The sequence below is a fragment of the Balaenoptera acutorostrata genome, chromosome 1 (genome assembly GCF_949987535.1).
Source record: "Balaenoptera acutorostrata chromosome 1, mBalAcu1.1, whole genome shotgun sequence".
Taxonomy (NCBI): Eukaryota; Metazoa; Chordata; class Mammalia; order Artiodactyla; family Balaenopteridae; genus Balaenoptera; species Balaenoptera acutorostrata.
The window spans coordinates 18,497,211-18,516,588 of NC_080064.1; the positions used below are offsets into that span (position 1 = coordinate 18,497,211).

Genomic DNA, 19,378 nt, shown 5'->3' on the forward strand with positions numbered 1-19,378 from the left:
GAGGAAGCTAGGGCTGGGTGGGAGGATCAGACCACGTGACAGCCCGGAGGCAGGAGAGATCAGGGATCACAGCACAGGTGGAGAGGGAGGTGGTTCCAGGTGACGTAAAGAGAGGCCAGACCACGCAGGGCCTGAGTCAGACCATGTTGACGTTCTTGGTCTTTATCCCAAGAGCAATGGGAAGGAATTGATGATTTCTAGGCAGGGAGGGGATGGGCTCAGATAGGGCCAGGTGGGATTGGGGGTGACCAGTTCTGATTTTTCTGGAAGGGATTTAGGACCATGTGGGTTAAAAGACCACAAGGTGCCTTCATTCTTCTGAGCCATTGAGCTTCCCATTTAAAGCTTAAAAAAACCTTGATTCTTTTCTTTGTAGGTGAAGACAGAAAGCGCTTCCCATCCTGTAGCTAAGAGTAACCTGGGCTTTCTCCCCTAAGGATCTCAGAGTTGGTGGTTTCTCCTGTTTGTGGATGGGTGGAACTGTGTATAAATGGTTTCCTGGAAATCCCACACCCATCAGACCACCCACTCCCAGCCAGGAGAGTATTTCTAAATCTGGGGCTGGACGCATGAGACCGTGAATCCCGTGTAAAGGAGACAGCTTGTGTATAGTTTTGCTCCCAGTGGGTGCCAGCCCTGAGCAAAGAAAAGAGATGCGGGATAACCTTACATCTGCATTACTTCCCCTCTCCAAGCCCCAGTCTCCTCATCTGGAAAATGGGGACCTCTCTCTGTACCCAGATGAGATAAAGTATGCAAAAGACTTAGCAGACAGAAGACACTACAGTATAATATTATAGGCCCCTTTAAGCTTCAGTTTTCCCATCTGTAAACTGAGGAAGCAATGGCCCAGACTGAGTTCTCAGGCCCCTTCTGGTTCTAAAGTTCTAGACCTTACTGACGTCAGACCTCTGGAATGGTGTTTATTTGCAGAATCTGTCCCTGGAGACCCAGAGAGCAGTTTCTCAACCTTGGAACTACAGACATTTTGACTAGATAAGTCTTTGCTGTGGGGGCCGTCCTGTGCATTATAAGATGTTTAGCAGCACCCCTGGCCTCTGCCCACTAGATGCCAGTAGCATCTGCCCTGTTGTGATGACCACAAATGTCTCCTGGGGGTGCAAAATCACCCCTGGGTGAAACCCACTGCTCTAGAGCAGAGTTCTGCAGGGGTTTTTGTGTGTGTGTGTGTGTCGTTTTGTTTGTTTTAAATTTTCTCAGAAGTGGTTACTCTTCATTTCCCTAAAGCTTTATGATACCCCAAGAGGGAATCTGTGGCAGGGGAGTGGAGTTAGGTGAGGACTGACCCTGTGAACTGGCCTGGGGGTCAGGGCAGATGCTTTTTTGGGATCTGAAGATGAGCAGCAGAGAGAGAAGTGATGGCCAGGCCTGAGCAACAATGAGTCTGGCAGCTTGCTAAGGAGGGCGGGAGACTGAGGGGGCAGAGCAGCTGGGAGAGGGCAAGGGCAGCTCCTGTCTACATTGTTACCATATCTGCAAAAAGTGAGAAGGACTTCCCTGGTGCTCCAGATTTAACAGACTCTGCGCTTCCACTGCAGGGAGCATGGGTTCGATCCCTGGTGGGGGAACTAAGATCCCGCATGATACGTGGCATGCCCCCCCCCAAATAAGTAAATAAATAGGGAGAAATGAAAAAATAAGCTAAATATTTATCAACAGGAAGTAGTTAAATAAATTATGCTACGTGCACATATAGGAATACTATGCAGCTGTTAAAAAGGATGGGGGAAATCTATATAAACTGGCGTGGAAAGAAGTCTGCTCCAGAGTATATGGACAAAAAGGAAGCCACGGTATAGTACAGTGGCTAGAAATGTGGATTCTGGATTTGAATGGCAGCTCCCTCGCTTACTTAACCTCATAAATCTTTCTAAGCATCAGTTTCCCCATTTCAAATATGAGACTAATACTGCCTAGTTCTCAGATGATCTAATGCATTGGAAACATTTAGTACAGTCCCTGGTGTATGGTAAGCCCTCAATAAATGACAGGATTATGGTGATGCTAATGATACTGATGATTATAGTAATAACTTGATGATTCCCTTAGATAATTTATTTTTATTTATTTATGCATTTATTTATCTATCTACCTATGGCTGCATGTGGCTTGTGGGATCTTAGTTCCCCGACCAGGGATCAAACCTGGCCCCCGGCAGTGAAAGCACTGAGTCCTAACCACTGCACCATCAGGAAACTCCCTAGATAATTTTTTTAGTGTAGCATACTTCCTATTTATTTATTTAATATTTTTTATGCAAGGTCTAGTGGAGGTTAAAGGACAGAAGCTACTTAGCTCAGGATGAAAATAAGCTGTGAAGTATGATACATGGCCTTGTGAATTACCATAGCTCTGTCCCTCAGCCTCAGCTATGGTAATTTACAAAGATTTCCCTACAAAATCTGAGAGTCACCTGAAATGACCTGATACACCTCAAACTAACAGCTGGGAGTGCTTTCATTCCACCGCATACAACCCCACAAAGAAAATAGCAAATCCCATTCCCTCCCTGTCCTCAAAGTATGACCAATGTTTCATAAACATTTCAAATGTTAGGAATATTTTTATTTTCTTTGAATGGAGTTGCAGCAGGAGTGAAAAGTGCTGAAAGGCTAGTTACTAAGAAGACAGAGATAACTTGAGAAGGGGACCACAGCCACAGTCTAACATTATTCAGGGGATGAGGAACAGGTACCAGTCGAGTGAGGAGGTCAGGGGGGAGGGAGATGGGGGAGGAAAGGAATCAAAATGAATCATGCACCTGCCAACCTTACACCTTGAACCACCTCTCCTATGATGCCTTTCCCAACCACCCTTCCCTCCACCCCAAAACTGCCTGCCTGTTCTGCCACCTCTGTGCTGATGCCTTCATTATAGCACTGTCACTTTGTATTTTCATTATTTTGGGACCCACCTCTCTTCTTGCTTACAAACCAGTGGGATCCACTAAGGCAGGGATTGTGGTGATATTTTTTCCCTCACTACTTACTTATAAATTGGGGATAATAGCACCTTTCCCTTCCAAGATGAATAACTGATGACAGATGTAAAGAGCTTATCACAGCAGTTGGCACAAAGGAAGCTCTTAAGTAAGTATAAGTATTAGCTGCTATTATTAATAATTATTTTTAAGTGCTAATTTTGTGCTGAGTGCTCTGCTAGGCCCTTCACACACTAAAGCAATAATCTCATGAGGCAGGAGTCATTACTCCATTTTACAGATAAGTCACTTGTCCAAGGCACACAGCTGCTAAGTACTAGAGGATTTGAACCCAAGTCAGCCTGATGCTAGAGCCTTAGGGACAGCACTGGTAACGAACACTGTGGCTCAGATTTGTTCCATCCCCCCTTCCCTGCCTGGTTCCCCCAGCTGGTGACAGTCACAGTGTCTTTTCTGATAGATCATGGTCAGGGACTATTTTCCAAAAGATGAAGCTGAGATCAGAGAAGGGAGGTAATTGCCCAAGATCCCAGGCTGGTCGGGGAAATGCTAGGAGCAGAGGTCTGGGCTTCTGCCTCTGAACCCCTTGCTGTGTTATTCTGGCCCCAGTTCTGGCGCAGAAAGATGGCCAATAAGTACATGTTGAACTGCAGTGCCAGGTGCTGTATATGCACTGCACTTATTTCATCTCCACATCAACCCTGCAAGGTATCGTTGGCCCCATTTTTCAGATGAGGAAACATCCCTGAAAATGGAACAGCCTAGATAACTGTGTCCCCTGCACAGGGCCTGGGATGCCCTTCTTAGCAGCCCCAGGTGGAGAGGGGAGCCCCATATATAAACAACCAGGAGGTGAGGATCCTGGTGGTATTCAACAGATGCTATCAGGGCCCTTGGGCCCTTGCAGTTGCTGCCCAGACTGGTTTGGTAAGAATGAGGTGGAATTACACAGCAACTCATGGCTCGCTAATATCTAGCTATACCTGGAGCCCTCATAAAACGAATGTACACAGACACCTGTGCCAGGACATGTAGCTCGACCTATGTTATAGAAGCAGGAGCCAGGAGACCACTGGAAGAAGAAGGCCAGACTCAGAAGTCCTGGGTTCTAGCCCAGGCCCTATCGATAACTCACTGCGTAACCTCAGACAAGCCCCTTTCCCCATCATTACACACAGTCTTTTCTTTAAATGAAACCTTACAGGCAAGATCAATATATCAATCTGGTAAAAGCAGAGCTACTTGGGGAAGGTCAGCAAGTTAGGGCTTATTCTTTCTATTTAGTAGATGATGCCCTGAAAGGCTAAAAGGCTAAGGGCTTAGTCAAGGTCACTCAGGAAGATGAAGACCATGTGATTACACATCAAATCATAAAGAGAAAGATCACCTGCCTGCGTGTCCACACCCCTCCCTAGGCCTCTGATGAGAACAGATGGCCACGCTCATCACAGCTCCCACACCCTTCACCACAAGATCTACACCCACAGCGGGAGTGTAGATGGAGATCCTCGTTGGGGGGGAGGAGGAGTTTCGGCCTCCTTCAGACTCAGGGAGGTCCCCATGGTGCTGGGAGCCTGAGGAACAATAAAGCTCCAGGATCTACTTCTTGGAAGGATTTTACAGAAATAATTATGGGTGGGAGCAAGGATTTAGTTCCAAGGATGCTTCCCCAACAACAGGGGCAGATTAAATACATTGTGGATTATGCATATGTTGACACACAGTGCACCCATTTAAGTGACGTTGTATAAAAATATGTAATGATGTAGAAAGATGGTCACAATGTATTTTTAAGCAAAAAAACTCCAGTATGATTATTATGATCTCGGTTTTGTAAAAATATTTCTTTATATATAGAAAAATGACTAGAAAGATGTTAATACTTTAGGCTTGGAAATGAAGGATCTTCTTCCTGGTTTTTGGTAGTTTCCCCTCCCCCCGCTTCCCCCTCCCAACCCCCGGCCTCGACATGCCGCTTGTGGGATCTTAGTTCTCTGATCAGGGATTGAACCTGGGCCACGGCAGGGAAAGCACCGCGTCCTAACCACTGGACCACCAGGGAACTCTCCCCCACCCTCCACTTTTTTAAAATGATGAAATTACAGTGCTACACACACTATGTAAAAAATTCTAACAACAGAGAAGTACTAGAACCTACTAGTAGTACTAGTATTCCCCCACATGACCCTCATCTTCTCCTAGAGATAATTAAAAATGTTTCCTCTTCTACTTCTCCATATTTTCTAAGTTATTCATAATGAACACATTGCTTTTGCAAAATGCAAGAGAAGCCAAAATTTTACAAAGAAGAGCAAACGGTGCCCTGAGGTACAGTGGGCCCAGCTGGGTCCTGGCTGAGGGCTGGGGCCAGGACCTGGACAGAGTTTGGCAGGCAGAACCTGAGGAGTCCCTGCTCAGGGGCAGTTGGTTACTGGGTACCTGGGACTCCTTCTGTCTCCCTAATGTCCCAGTAGCTAGTGAGAAATCTGGAGTATTGTGTGTTGCACACAAGAGGCCCGGGTATGGCCTTTCATCCTTTATGTCCAGCTAAATGTTTATAGATACTGCCCGGTGCTGCAGAAACAGGATCAACGAACGTGAATCCCAGCTCTGCCTCTGCCTAGCTGTATGGTCTCGGGCAAGTAACTTAACCACTCTGAACCTCTAATTCCTCCTCTGATAATTGGGGTGCTACTATCTCCTTCACAGGGCTGGGTGAGCGTGAGGAGGGATGTCTGGCACAGGGAGGTGTTGAGTAAATGGATGCTCCTTCCCATCTCTCTGCCCACGTCTGGCACCACTGAGCAGATGGGTCTCTGAAAGCAGCATCTTGGGGTCCCTTCACAATAGCTCCCCTTTAGTCATCTCGTGGTCCAGCCCCCAGACTCCCGTCAGGCCTGGGCATAAACCAGCCCCCATAAACATTTCTAGAGAGCGAGGTACCATGCGCTTCTGGGTGACGTGCCCTGGCAGCACTTAGGTTCTTCCCCATATCCAGCCTCCCGCTGCAACAGAAACATTGCTCTCCTGGACAAACCACCCTGGCCGCAGCCACTTACATTTTGGCTTCGTAGTCCTTCCATGCCTTCTCCAGTTGCTTTTTGGAATCCTGTAGTTCAGAAAGAACAATTTGCCCAAAGGGGCTCTTGGGGTCTGGAATCTACAGTACACTTTGCTACCATGAGGGGGACCCTGCACTTGCATGCTCCCCTGTGCCGCTCAGAGCCACAATCCAACCACCCCCTGCCCACATAGCCCTGACTGCAAACCTGACCCCCCAAAATAGACCCAACCAACCCCATTTCTCAGAGCTGAGCCCCTTCTCCCAACTGACCTCTTCCCGCAGTTGCCAGTAATCCGTCTGAATTGGTAGGCTCAGGCCTAGGGTATTGGGGAGATTTTGGGGGGTCTGCCCTGAGTCCCCTCCCTTAGAAGATGGAAATCACCATGAGGAAAAGGATGGAGGATAAAGATCAGAATCCTCCCCTAACTTTACCCCACTGTTTTCTCCTGCCTGGTACTTGCTCACCCTTTCAACAGGAAGGTACAGGTGGAGGGACACATGCACAGAGAGGCTAAGAAGTCTACCCGAGGCCACACAGCAAGCCGGAGAGACCTGGCTGATCCCTGGCCTAGTTTGCCTGGGCCTCATCCAGCAGGCTGCTCACACCCTTCAGAACAGCCCCCCTCCCCCCACCCCCAAACTTCCAAGGTGCCCCAGTCTACCAGGAGAAAAAGCTGCTGGTCTGGTTTGGGTGGTTCCTGGGGCAAGGAGGAAAGCCTCTGCGGGGAGAACCTCTCAGGGGCCTTCTGGGGCAGACTTCCCAGGGAGATTATTCTGTTACTCTCTTTGAGTTCTACTTTGCCTCGAGCCAGGAGCTGCCTGCTGCAGAGAGAGCAGCCAAGCATGGGAGTCAGGAGGCCTGACTCTCACACTGGCTCCTCCACTGACCAGCTGTGTAAACTGTAAGCAGGTACCAAACTCCCTGAGCCTCAGTTTCCTCAACTGCAAAATGGGGATAACAGCACCTACAGAACCCCCCACATTGGGTTGCTGTAAAGGGCCCTGGCAGACAGTAAGTCAGCCATCCTAGGCTCACCCCAGGGCCAGGTCCTCCTGTCATCCTGAGGGTCAGTAATATGGGGTCAGCACACCCACTGTGACAGCCTCGCTTGGCCTCCGTCCTCAGCCCAGCCTTGCCTCCCCTATGGTCTCCTGCCCACCCCTGTCTTGCTCCATCCCACCACCTCTGCACTCCCCCTGCTGCCCACATGGAAACTCACCTGTCGCCCGTCCCTCAGCTGCCCCTTCAACAGACTGTCCAGGGGGAAAGAGACAATGTTGTTCAGGTTCTGAACCTGGAAAAAGCAGAGACCCCCATACCCCACCTTTGGTGACTGTCCATCCAGCCCCAAGGGGCTCAGGGTACGGTGAAGCATTGCAAGGCCAAGGACAGCACTGGGGTAAAGGAGGCAGGGGAGAGAAAGACAAGAAGGTGAAGGAGTACAAGGGGTGGCGGGGTCGGCCTCCTGTGAAAGCTCTTCCCCTCCCCTGACTAATCCGCCTTATCACCTCACTGCTCAATCCACGGCATCCATGGTCAGCCTGTCTTTGTCCCTTTGCCAGAGGGACACCCTCACCTCTCCTCTCGGACCCTCTGAGGTCCACCTGTAGCACCCATCTGTTGTTTCTGTCTGGCTAGTTCCTCCACTCCCCTTATAATGTGGGGAACCCATTCCCTATGGTCACATGGGGTGAACACAGGAGTCAGAACTGACCAGAGTGCCCCACCCTCTGGCTACTGTGATTGGATCAGAAACAGGCACGTGACCCAAGCCAGCCAATCAGAATACTTCCTGGGACTTTTCTGCCAAAGTCACGGAAGAAAGATTGTCTTTCTTATGTAAGGTGTGAACCTGGGCCTGCCCACTGAGCAGAGACAGAGAGAAACTCTTTAAGAGAAAGAAAAGGAGCCTAAGACCAGCTGCCTACCTGGACTTCCCATTACAGGGGCCAGTGAATTCTCTTTTTAAAAATTAACCTAGGGAATTCCCTGGTGGTCCAATGGTTAGGACTTGGTGCTTTCACTGCTGGGGCTGGGTGGGCCCAGGTTCAATCACTAGTCGGGGAACTAAGATCCTACAAGTTATGTGGCGTGGCCAAAAAAAAAAAAAAAAAAGATTGAAAGAGAGAAAAAGACATAAAAAAAAAAATTAACATAGTTTGAGTTGAATTTCTGTCATTTGGCAACTCAAAACAGCCTATCTAATATTTCAGCCCACCTTTCAAGGTACAGCTCTGGCCTCCCCTCCTCCAGGAAGCCTTCCTGACTACTTCCTCCTATGGCCTATCCTGACCTCCCCTTTTCTTTTTTTCTTTAAATTTTTATTTATTATTTATTTATTATGTTTATTTTTGGCTGTGTTGGGTCCCCGTCTCTGCGTGAGGGCTTTCTCCAGTTGCGGCGAGCGGGGGCCACTCCCCATCGCGGTGCGCGGGCCTGTCACCATCGCGGCCTCTCCTGTTGTGGAGCAGAGGCTCCAGACGCTCAGGCTCAGCAGTTGTGGCTCACGGGCCCAGTCGCTCCGCGGCATGTGGGATCCCCCCAGACCAGGGCCCGAACCCGCGTCCCCTGCACCGGCAGGCAGACCCTCAACCACTGCGCCACCAGGGAAGCCCCCTGACCTCCCCTTTTCTGAGCCATGGCAGCCCTAGGCCTCTGACCCAAGCCGCTGGGTCCTTGAGTTTGTGCCACACTGCTGGTCTTGCTTGGTGTCATTTCACATCTCAGTTCCTCGACTAGGCTGTGGCTCTCCGAGGCAGTCTGACTCTTCCCTGTGTCACCAGCCCCTGGTACATCGCCCACCACTGAGGAGACCCTCAGCAAACACTAGTTTGACTGAAACAAGGGAAGGAGAGGTAAAGACAAAAGACGTCACTGATTCAGTTGAACCCAAACACTGTTAAAGGCCTCTACATGCAGGACAGGGTGCGAGGCAGTGCTACGCAAAGAGACAAAATGATGACAGACGGCAATATTAGCTAATGTTAACTGACCGCTACCCCGGAGCAGGCACTTAACTTGCGAAGTCCTCATCACCACTCTGTGAGGTGGGGACCATTGTTATCCCCATTTTACAGATGAGGCTTGGGCAGACTGAGGGACTTGCCCACGGTCATACACCTAGTGAGCAGCAAAGCAGGGATTCAAGGCCTGAGTCTAAGCCTGAGGTGTGGGTGCTTGATCACTAAGCAAACTGCCTCGTAGAGATGATGTGGTCCCCGCCAGCCAGGAAGGGCCCTGGGTGGAGTTTCAGCCACGAAAGCTGGGCCAAAAGCTATGGAGCCTAGAGGGAGAAGGGAGAGAGGCTTTCCTGGGAGGTGGTACAGCCAGGCTTGTGCTCGGATGCTGGGTTCAAATCAGCTGTGTGACCTCGGGCAAGGTGCTTAACCTCATGTCTTAGCTTCCTAGCCTGTACAGGGGGGACAATAGTAAAAACAACCCCACAGAGCTGTGCTCCAGGATGAAATGTTAACACACGTGAAGTACTGAGAACCATGCCCGCACCAGGAAAGAGCTCATGTCTTGGGGTAGCCTTGAGGCAGGGACTTGGCGGACGGGGAGGAGGCCATCTCAGGAAGGAACCTGAGGCCACTGGGCTACGTGCAGGAGCTGAGAGGCTTGCTGAGGCAAGGCACGTTCTTGCCTTTGAGGACAAAGCAGGTATGGTTGGGAAAGCAGAGGACAAAGAGGGTGAAGGAGAGGCAGTGGTGCAAAGACAGGAACCTGAGCCTGCCCTCCCTTGAGTGGGGCTCCTCCCCACTGTGAGACCCCCTTTGCTCCTGGGTGCTCACCACAGAGGAGAAGGAGGAGGGCAGGGAGGGAGGGAGAGAGGGGAGAGGAGACGCCGGCCGGAAAGAAGTCAGAGAGGAAGAAGAATGCAAATAGGAGGTCAGAACTGGAAAGGGGGACTTCCCTGGTGGTCCAGTGGGTAAGACTCTGCGTTCCCAATGCAGGGGGCCTGGGTTCAATCCCTGGTCAGGGAACTACATCCCACACGCACACCACAACTAAGAAGTCCACATGCCGCAACTAAAGATCCTGCATGCTGCAACTAAGACCCGGCGCAGCCAAAATAAATAAATAAATATTAAAAAAAAAAAAAAAAAAGAACTGGAAAGGAACCTCAGGTCATGGGTCAGAGGTCAAGGGAGACTAGAGGTCAAGGGAAACCTGGAAGAAGGGTGGAAACCAACCCTTTCCCAGTCGGGTTTTTAAGTCACTGATTAGATTTGCCTTGAGCCTGGGCTGAGGCTGAGTGAAAGAGGAGCAGGGCCTCACCAGGTTCTTGAAGAGCGCGGCCACCTCGCGGGTGAACACGGCCAAGTTCAGGAAGCCGGTGGACAGCTCGTGACTGTTTTGAGACAGGTGGCTGTTGCCCAAGGACTCCACGGCCTCTCGGTACTGCTCCTCGTTCTCCACGTGCCCTGTGGAGCAGGGAGGCGCAGAGTTAGTTCCAGGCTGGAGCTGGGGAAAGGGCTGCCTCGCCAGGCTGGCACCAAGCAGGCTCACTCACCGAGGCCGGAGCTATGGATCGCCCGCACAGCCTTCTTTATTCTCTGTAGGATGGCCTGGTCTCCTTCCAGCATCTGGAAACAAATGTGGACAGAGGTTCAGGGATGCTCAGCCGGGAAGGGTGCCTGACTCTGCGATCCCACCCTCCAAACACACCCATAGTTCCCTCCCTAGGGTCCCCCTGCACCCCGAAGAAACATAAACAGACCACCCTCCCCCACCCAGACCACGTGGGAAGCCACAGATCAGTCACACCACACCAGGAAGGCCAGGCTTTTCTCCTCATGCGGGACAAGAAACACAGCAATTCCAAGGCACGTGGCATAGTGGGGTATGCCAGGCCGGGGTTTGAATCTCGGCTCTGGCACTAACTAGTGTGTCAACCTAGATAAATCTGTTTGCCTCTCTGAGCCTAGGGTGCCTCGTCTGCAAAATGAGGATGACACTACAGAGTTGCTGAGAGAATGATTTGACGATACATACACGACGCTTAGCAAAATACCAGAGGAAAACATGGACATCTCTATATTCTCGAAAGACTCAGATGGGGAAAGACTTGTTCCCCAAACCCCAGGCTCAGTAAGCAGCCACGTGAGGATAAGGAGGAAGAGTCTGGGACACCATCGGTGGGCAGTGAGATGAGGAGGGTAGAGGTGGACACTCAGCTCCCCTGGAGAGAATTGCTGGGACGATATCAGGCAACCCCAAATTCCAGGGGTTGCAGAACAAACAGCAGACTGTGGGGAAGCCAGAAGATGTGACAGCATCACGTGCAGGAGTCACATACCCCAGGCGGCTCAGCCCGGATGGAAACCTCCCAGACACACCCCTCTTTCAGTGGGGTATAGAAGCTGCCAACCTCATGAAATCCTCATGAAATGCATAGTTAAGTGGGAAATTATAGAATTAGGGCTGCAAAGGGCCCACAGAGCCACAGATGAGGAAACTGAGGCCAAGAGAGGGGAGGGTCTTGCCTAGAGTCAAATAGTGGGGAAGCAGCAGAGCTGGGCTTCCGGAGGTGCCCTAATACAGCGCTCCATCCACACACGATGGCTGCACCCTGACCCCTGCCCCACCCTATTTTGTCCAGTGACGATAATGGGATCAAAATTTGATCGCCAAAGAGTTACTTCAATGTGGCAAGAGTTAGCAAACATTTGGAATGGTATCTGCAAAGATTCTAAACCAAACTCACAGGAGGACAAGCACAAGGCAGTCCTTGGAGGCAATGCGGAGTGTTTTCAGACGCCTTGGGCACACGGGAAGCCTCTGGAGGGACAGGGGTCTGGTTTTGAAGCCCAGCTCCACTGCCCAGATGCTGTGTGACTTTGGGCAAGTTGCCTATTCTTTCTGAGCTCCCTGATTAGCTATCTGTAAAATGAGGGAAATAATGCCTACCTCTCAGGGTTATTATGAGGACTGTATGTATGAGACGATGCACATAAAGGGTTTAGTTTGGTGCTGAGCACAGAGTGTGTCCTAAATGAACAGTACCTCTGATTGTCAGCAGTTGCTCCTGATGCTAAAAAGTACCCATCAAATTCTGGGTACTTTTCCTCCAGGGAATAGAAACCTAACAGTCTGTCCCCTGAGTATGACCTTGAGATACTTTCATGTTTGGGACCAGTGGAGGCCCATCCCAGAGCTGAAGAAAGAAAGTTGAGGACTTAGGGAGATTGGGGAGAGGGGGCCATAACTGACTCAGCTAAAGAACTAAGACGTTTCTATCTGAGAGACAAAGACAAGAGGGGAGAATGCGGACATGTCTGTAGTTCCCAAAGACCTAGACGGGGAAACACGTGTTTGCCAAAGCCCTTGACTCCCACCTTGAAACTTGAAAGGGAAAGATAAGAGTTGATTAATTTAAGGAGCTAGGACTTCACTCCAAAAGACAGTGCAGGTTAAAGATATGTACAAATTCCAAAGAGATTTAGAAAACTCCCTAGAAGGCAGATCCATGTGCCTAGCATACAAAAGGTGCTCAATAATTGTTTACCTAAATGAATGATGGTTTGCAAAGCCCTGGGACACAGACCTGAGAGGTCTATGTCCATGCTCTAGATACCCTTTGGGGAGTCTTCCTATCCCATGACACCTGTTCTCTGAAAACCCCTCTACAGTTGGGCCCTTGCTGCCTTGTTTGTCCAGCCAGAGTTGACTGGACCAGGTTGACACTTGACCTAAGCTGGGCCAATCAGATTCTCTCTCCAAGGAATTTGGAATCGGGCTCTGGAAAGCTAGCTAATTGATTGGAAGTGTTTAAGCAAAGGGAAAAGAACAAAGTAGATGTGTAGAAAGAAGCAAATGAGACCCATGCTGCCACAGAGAAGCACAAGAGAAGAGCTGCCCTGGTTTCTGGCAACTTTCCAGATCCTTCACCCTCAGAGGCCCTTCCGTACTTCCTGTCCTTGGGCCTCCATGAAATACCCCTGAACCTAGCAAACAAATTCCCTTTAGTGCTTAAGCTAGTTTGAGAGGATCTCTCTTCCCTGCAGTGTAGCAGAGGCTGCTGGTTGGCTCCCAGTCCATTCTCTCTTCCTCTTTAGCAATTAGAACTCTGACTTTTCAGATGGCCACTTGGCCACTCACAATAAAGACTACATTTCCGGGGCTTCCCTAGTGGCGCAGTGGTTAAGAATCCGCCTGCCAATGCAGGAGACACAGGTTCGAGCCCTGGGCCAGGAAGATCCCACATGCCGCGGAGCAACTAAGCCCGCGCACCACAGCTACTGAGCCTGCGCTCTAGAGCCTGCAAGCCACAGCTACTGAGTCCATGTGCCACAACTACTGAAGCCCATGCGCCTAGAGCCCATGCTCCGCGGCAAGAGAAGCCACTGCAATGAGAAGACCGCGCACCACAACGAAGAGTAGCCCCTGCTCACCGCAGCCCACGCACAGCAATGAAGACCCAACGCAGCCAAAAAAAAAAAAAGACTACATTTCCCAGCCTAACTTGCAGCTAAATGTGGTCATGTGACAGTTCTAACCAATGGTATGTAACGGATATATCATTTGTTAGCTTCCAGAAAGTAGTTTTAAAAGGAAGGGAGGGGGCTTCCCTGGTGGCACAGTGGTTGAGAGTCCGCCTGCCAGTGCAGGGGACACGGGCTCAAGCCCTGGTCCAGGAGGATCCCGTGTGCAGCGGAGCAACTGAGCCCGTGCGCCACAGCTACTGAGCCTGTGCTCTGGAGCCCGCGAGCCACAACTACTGAAGCGCATACTCTGCAACGAGAGGCCACCGCAATGAGAGGCCCGTGTGCAGCAACGAGGACCCAACGCAGCCAAAAGATAAATAAATAAAATAAATGGATTTATTTAAAAAAAGGAAGGGAGGGATTACACACCTATTAGGATGACCAAAACCCAAAACACTGACACCACCAAATGCTGGTGAAGTTGTGGAACAACAGGAACTTTCATACATTGCTGGTGGGAATGCAAAAGGGCACAGCCACTTTGGAATCCAGTTTTGCGGTTTCCTACAAAACTAAACATACATTTACCATATGATCCAGCAACTGCTCTCCTTGGTATTTACCAAATGAGTTGAAACTTATTTCCACATAAAGACTTGCACATGGATGTTTATAGCAACTTTATTCATAACTGCCAAAACTTGGAAGACAATGTACTATTATTTAGTGCTAAAAAGAAGTGAGCTATCAAGCCACAAAAGACATGAAGGAAACTGAAATGCATATTACTAAGTGAAAGAAGCGAATATGAAAAGGCTACAGACTGTAGGATTCCAACTATATGACATTCTGGAAAAGGCAAAACTATGGAAACTGTAAAAAATCAGTGGTTGCCAGGAGTTGGGGGAAGGGAGGGATGAATAGGTGGAGCACAAAGGAGTTTTAGGCAGTGAAACTATTCTGTATGATACCAGGATAGTGGATACATGTCACTATACAGTTGTCAAAACTCATAGAATGTACCTTAAGGGACTTCCCTGGTGAAGCAGTGAACCTTAAGGGACTTCCCTGGTGGAGCAGTGGTTAAGAATCTGCCTGCCAATGCAGGGACCACGGGTTCAATCCCTGGTCCGGGAAGATCCCACATGCCGTGGAGCAGCTAAGCCCGTGCGCCACAGCTACTGAGCCTGTGAGCCACATCTACTGAGCCCACGTGCCACAACTACTGAAGCCCGTGTGCCTAGAGCCTGTGCTCTGCAACAAGAGAAGCCACCACAATGAGAAGCTGGCGCACCGCAATGAAGAGTAGCCCCTGCTCGCCGCAACTAGAGAAAGCAACGAAGACCCAACGCAGCCAAAAATAAATAAATAAATAAATTTTAAAAAAAAGTGAACCTTAATGTAAACTATGGACTTTGGGTGATAATGATGCGTCAGTGTAGGTTCATTGATTATAACAAATGTACCACGCTGGTGTGGGATGGTAATAGTAGGGGAGGCTGTGCCTGTGTAGGGCCAGGGGTGTTTGGGAACTCTCTATACTTTCCACTCAATTTTGCTGTGAACCTAAAACTGCTCCGAAAATAAAGAAAAAAAAATTTAATAAAGAAAAGAAAAAAAAGGAAGGGAGGGGTGTCCTGTCATACTTTTCTCCTATCTAGAATGCATTTGTGATGTCTAGAGCTCAGGCAGCCATCTTGGACCATGAGGTAGAAGCCACATATTATGGATGGTGGAGCAACAAAGTAGTAGCCTTGTCCCTGGTGACTGTGGAGCCACCCTATCAGCTCTGGACTACTTATCTGTAGATGTTTTTTATATGAAAGAAAAGTAAATGTCTATCTTATTTGAGCCACTGTTATGCTAGGTATTCTGTCACTTATAGCTGAACCTAGCTCTTACTGGTACAGGCAGGCAAGTCATCCTAATCACCCACAAACTGTCCCTTGATGCCCTTGTCAGAAATGTATCAGGAAATGGCTTCCTGGCAAGATACCATTCCTGCCCCTACTGCTCTTAGCAACCAAGGTTCACACAGCTATTCATTCATTCATTCACCTAGTTATTGAGTGTCTGCTATGTGTTCACATCCTGCATAAGAGACACAATCTCAGCTCTTAGGGACACTACCATCTAAGGGAAGAAAGAGCCAAGTAAATAGATATTTATAATGCAATGTGATTAGGGTTATAATGGAAGATGGACAAGGTACCTCAGAGCCCAGGGAAAGCAGAGCTGTGTCTGCTTAGGAGGAACAGGGAAAGCTTTAAGCTGTGGTGCTTGGCCGTGAGCACTGGACTAAGAGGCTGCGCTGTGACGCGGTGTGGGGGAGTACTAGGTATAAATGGTAGAAGTGCTAGAGGAGGGAGGCTTGCTCTGGGAAGGATGGGCAAGGAGAGGATCATTCATTCATTTCAACAAGCATCTCCTGGTGCCTATTTTACGGCCCCTTCCTTCAAAAGGCTCACAGACATATAAACACAAAGTGCCCGAAGGGGAAACAAAGAGGGGGGAATTCTAATCACCCTTTTCTCAAGAAAATATTTGAAAATCATTCACACTGGGGTATAAATGACTGATAACACCTACCCTCTATGATACAATGGGGCAAAAATTTAACCTAAAGAAATACCGTTTTAAGGAGAAAATTCAGATCAAAGCCTGGGGATGGGAAGGGATTTGGAGAAAGGCACAGAGGTTTTTAGAACTCCAGTAATGAGGCTACCATAGCACGATGAGTCCCAAGCTACGATCCTAGCCCCAGTCCCCCGGAAACTATCTCTCTGGATGATACTAGTCCAGCCAGATCTCTAAACCTCCCCTTCTTTAAAATGGGAGAAAGATAATATCACACGGGGAAAAAAATCCATTCTCCACTTAACTCACAGAGTTCCTGTGAGGCTTCGATGAGATCACAGACATTAACAGCGTGGTGCCAAGGCTTGGGGCATTTGGAAAATATGAGTATGATTTTTACTGTGATTTGTTTTCTGCCTCTGTATGAGATCAGCCCTCATTCCCCGTGCCTGTGACTGGATAGGTTAACAAAACCCAAAACTCAGCCTCTGGACTCACGGAGTCCTTTTAATCCCCAGTAGTCAGTGATTCTCAAAGTAGGGAATTGACAGCTTCACCTGGGAACGTGTTAGAAATGCAGATTCTTCAGCTGACTCAGAAAATCTGGAGGTGGGGCCCAGCGATGTGAGTTTCAACGAGCCCTCCCGGCGATTCCGACGCATGCTCCAGTTTGGGGATCACTGGTCTAATTCCACCTTTCAGAGATGCAGTAAATCATCATTGCTAAAAGTATGAGGCTGGCCCCAAACTACCTGGTTTTGAATTCTAGCTCCATTTTGGTATTTGCTATGTGACCTCTCTGTGCCTCAATTTCCCCATTCATGAAATGAGGATGATAATAGTTTCTACTATATAGGGTTGTTGGGGAGATTAAATGAACTCACATAGGTAAAGTGCTTAGAACATTATTATTTGATTGCTAATGATGTTATTCATTGCAAAATTAAACGGAATTTGGTTTAGGAATTTCTCAACTTTCCTTGAGCTAATTGAAGATACCTCCCCCCACCCCCATGATCCTGCTCAGCAAGATGTGGGAACCACAGGTACAGAGGGACCGCAGTGAAACCTCTGTCACTGGGCAGACACAGAGTGCAAGATGTTACATGTCCTGAGTGCCTGAGTAAGGGCTCTGGGCCAGACTCTTACTTGTCACCCTCCCAGCCACCGTTTGAGACAGGCATCACCATCTGCATTTTTATAGATGAAGCTGTCAGGGGAAGGAACATGTCCAGGTATGTCCAGGTCACATAATGCTGAACAGTAGCAGAGTCATAATTTAGACCCCGGTCTGGTCAAATCCAGGGCCAATGTTCTTTCCATAACACCAAGCTGCCCCACAGAGGTTAAGGGACACGGCTTCTTTGACCCTGGGACTGGATCTGCCTCTGAGCCTGAATTTCAGCTCAACCATCTCTACCATATGCCCTCAACATCCCCTCACACAGGAAGGGAGGAGGGAGGGACAGAGGGAGACCTGTCCAAAGAAAAGGAAGTTGACAGCAGTGTCAGGGCCCCAACTGCAAATACTCCAAGGGCTGTCCTACTAGAGAGAAAACAGATTTATTGAAGTTGGCCCTGAAGAGGATTTCCAGGACTGAGAGGTAGAATTAGAGACACAGAAACAGATTTCAGCTCAAACACAGGAAGAAGTTCCTAAGCAAGAATCAGTGACCCTGGAGGGAGTGACCTTGAAGTATTTAGGGACTTCAGGTGGTAGAGCATGATTCAGGCACCAGATTTTGGATTAGTAGTGATGGCCATTTAGATTTCTCTCAAAGCTAAGAGTCCATGCAAGAGCCTGGGCAGGCACTGGGCAAAGGCAGGCGAAACTCAGAGTACCAGGGACATGTCTGAACTTGGAAAACCAACTGGAGTCCTTCAGGCAGCCTTGCCTGGCTAGGCCTGGACAAAGTCTGAATTCCAGCTGGTGATACTGCCCTTTGTGGCCCCCCCACCCCCTCCACACACACACACACACACACACACACACACACACACACACACACACACACACACACACACACACACACACACACACACACACTGTGCTCTCGCTCTCTGAAGGCAAAAGATCATAGATGGCAGCACTAGGGCCATGCCCAGCTGCCTTGCTTGGAAGGGCCTTCTGCATGCCCCCTTCCTGGGTCAGGATTCATCAATAGGAGCCATTCTTCATTCTTGGAGCCAGCTGTGGTAACCATGGTGACCCAGCCCAGGGGGCAGAGCTGCTAAAGCTAAGGCCTTGAGAGCTGCAGATTAAATTTCACCATTAGACATTCACTCCTTTGGACCATTATAATACGGGGCATAGGCACCCCTTTTGTGGCATCCCATGACCATTGGAGCCATCATTAATCAGTCACAGTATTTTTCCCACTGACTCTGGTTTTGTTCCATCATTCTGTTGAGGCAGCTCTTCAGGTAGCCTCTACCAATTAAAGTATAGTTGGCACAGGAGAAGAAAACCAGTTTCTAGCTTTGTTTTGGACCATGATGTTGTCCCTTGAGAGACTAAATCACAGAATATTGGAGATAATCTAACATTACCTCCTCGTTTTACAGACTGCAAAACAAAAGCTCAGATGAGTTTCTTGCCCCAGGTCTCATAGGAAATGCAAACAAACTAAGGAAAGAATACAATCCAAAACTTGCATAGGGCTTTACAGTTTGTAAAGCAATTTGACATCCACCCTTTAAGACTCATAGCATCCTGATAAGACAGTCATTGCTTTTATTCCCATCTGGCTGCTGAGTCAGTGAGGCTCAGAGAAGTAAAGACAGTTGCCTGAGCTCACACAGCCAGGAAGTGGCCGAGATAGACCTGGGACAGTTGGACTCTAACTCCCTTGTTTATTCCCAGTCTGTGGGCCCCAGGCCCTGGAGATCCAAGGAGTTACTACCATGGCCCTATGAAGGCACACTTATATAGTAAGCACTACAGACCAATAAAAAAGTCTCACAAATTAGTATGACCACATTCCAGATATGAATGCAGCTGTTATGATCAATAAGACACAAATCTTTAAACGTATTTTTGAATTCATGGTAGCTTTTTGTCCTTTTCCATATTTCTTAATCAATCAATCAATCAATACTAAAAGTACAAGTGTAAAGGAAAGGTCAGTGAAACCTTGACATTAAAAAGGGTTCCTTCGGGGGCTTCCCTGGTGGCTCAGTGGTTGAGAATCTGCCTGCCAATGCAGGGGACACGGGTTCGAGCCCTGGTCTGGGAAGATCCCACATGCCACGGAGCAACTGGGCCCGTGAGCCCCAACTACTGAGCCTGTGCGTCTGGAGCCTGTGCTCCGCAACAAGAGAGGCCGCGATAGTGAGAGGCCCGCGCA

The 19,378-nt window shown here is 49.0% G+C and overlaps 1 protein-coding gene across 6 annotated transcripts in view; it reads right to left on the bottom strand.

Moving 5' to 3' along the window:
* ASAP3 (ArfGAP with SH3 domain, ankyrin repeat and PH domain 3) overlaps nucleotides 1-19,378 on the bottom strand; it is a 44,938-nt gene that overhangs the window by 12,774 nt on the left and 12,786 nt on the right. For 4 of the 6 annotated variants that reach the window (XM_057546569.1, XM_057546549.1, XM_057546560.1 and 1 more), the window contains exons 2-6: nucleotides 10,541-10,613; nucleotides 10,306-10,451; nucleotides 7,247-7,321; nucleotides 6,297-6,389; nucleotides 6,022-6,071 (exon numbers count right to left, since the gene is read on the bottom strand). In XM_057546569.1, the coding sequence (XP_057402552.1) occupies nucleotides 6,022-6,071; nucleotides 6,297-6,389; nucleotides 7,247-7,321; nucleotides 10,306-10,451; nucleotides 10,541-10,613 (437 nt within the window). The remainder of the gene's footprint in view (nucleotides 1-6,021; nucleotides 6,072-6,296; nucleotides 6,390-7,246; nucleotides 7,322-10,305; nucleotides 10,452-10,540; nucleotides 10,614-19,378) is intronic. The other 2 variants (XM_007175101.2, XM_057546578.1) reach the window with 1 other exon arrangement.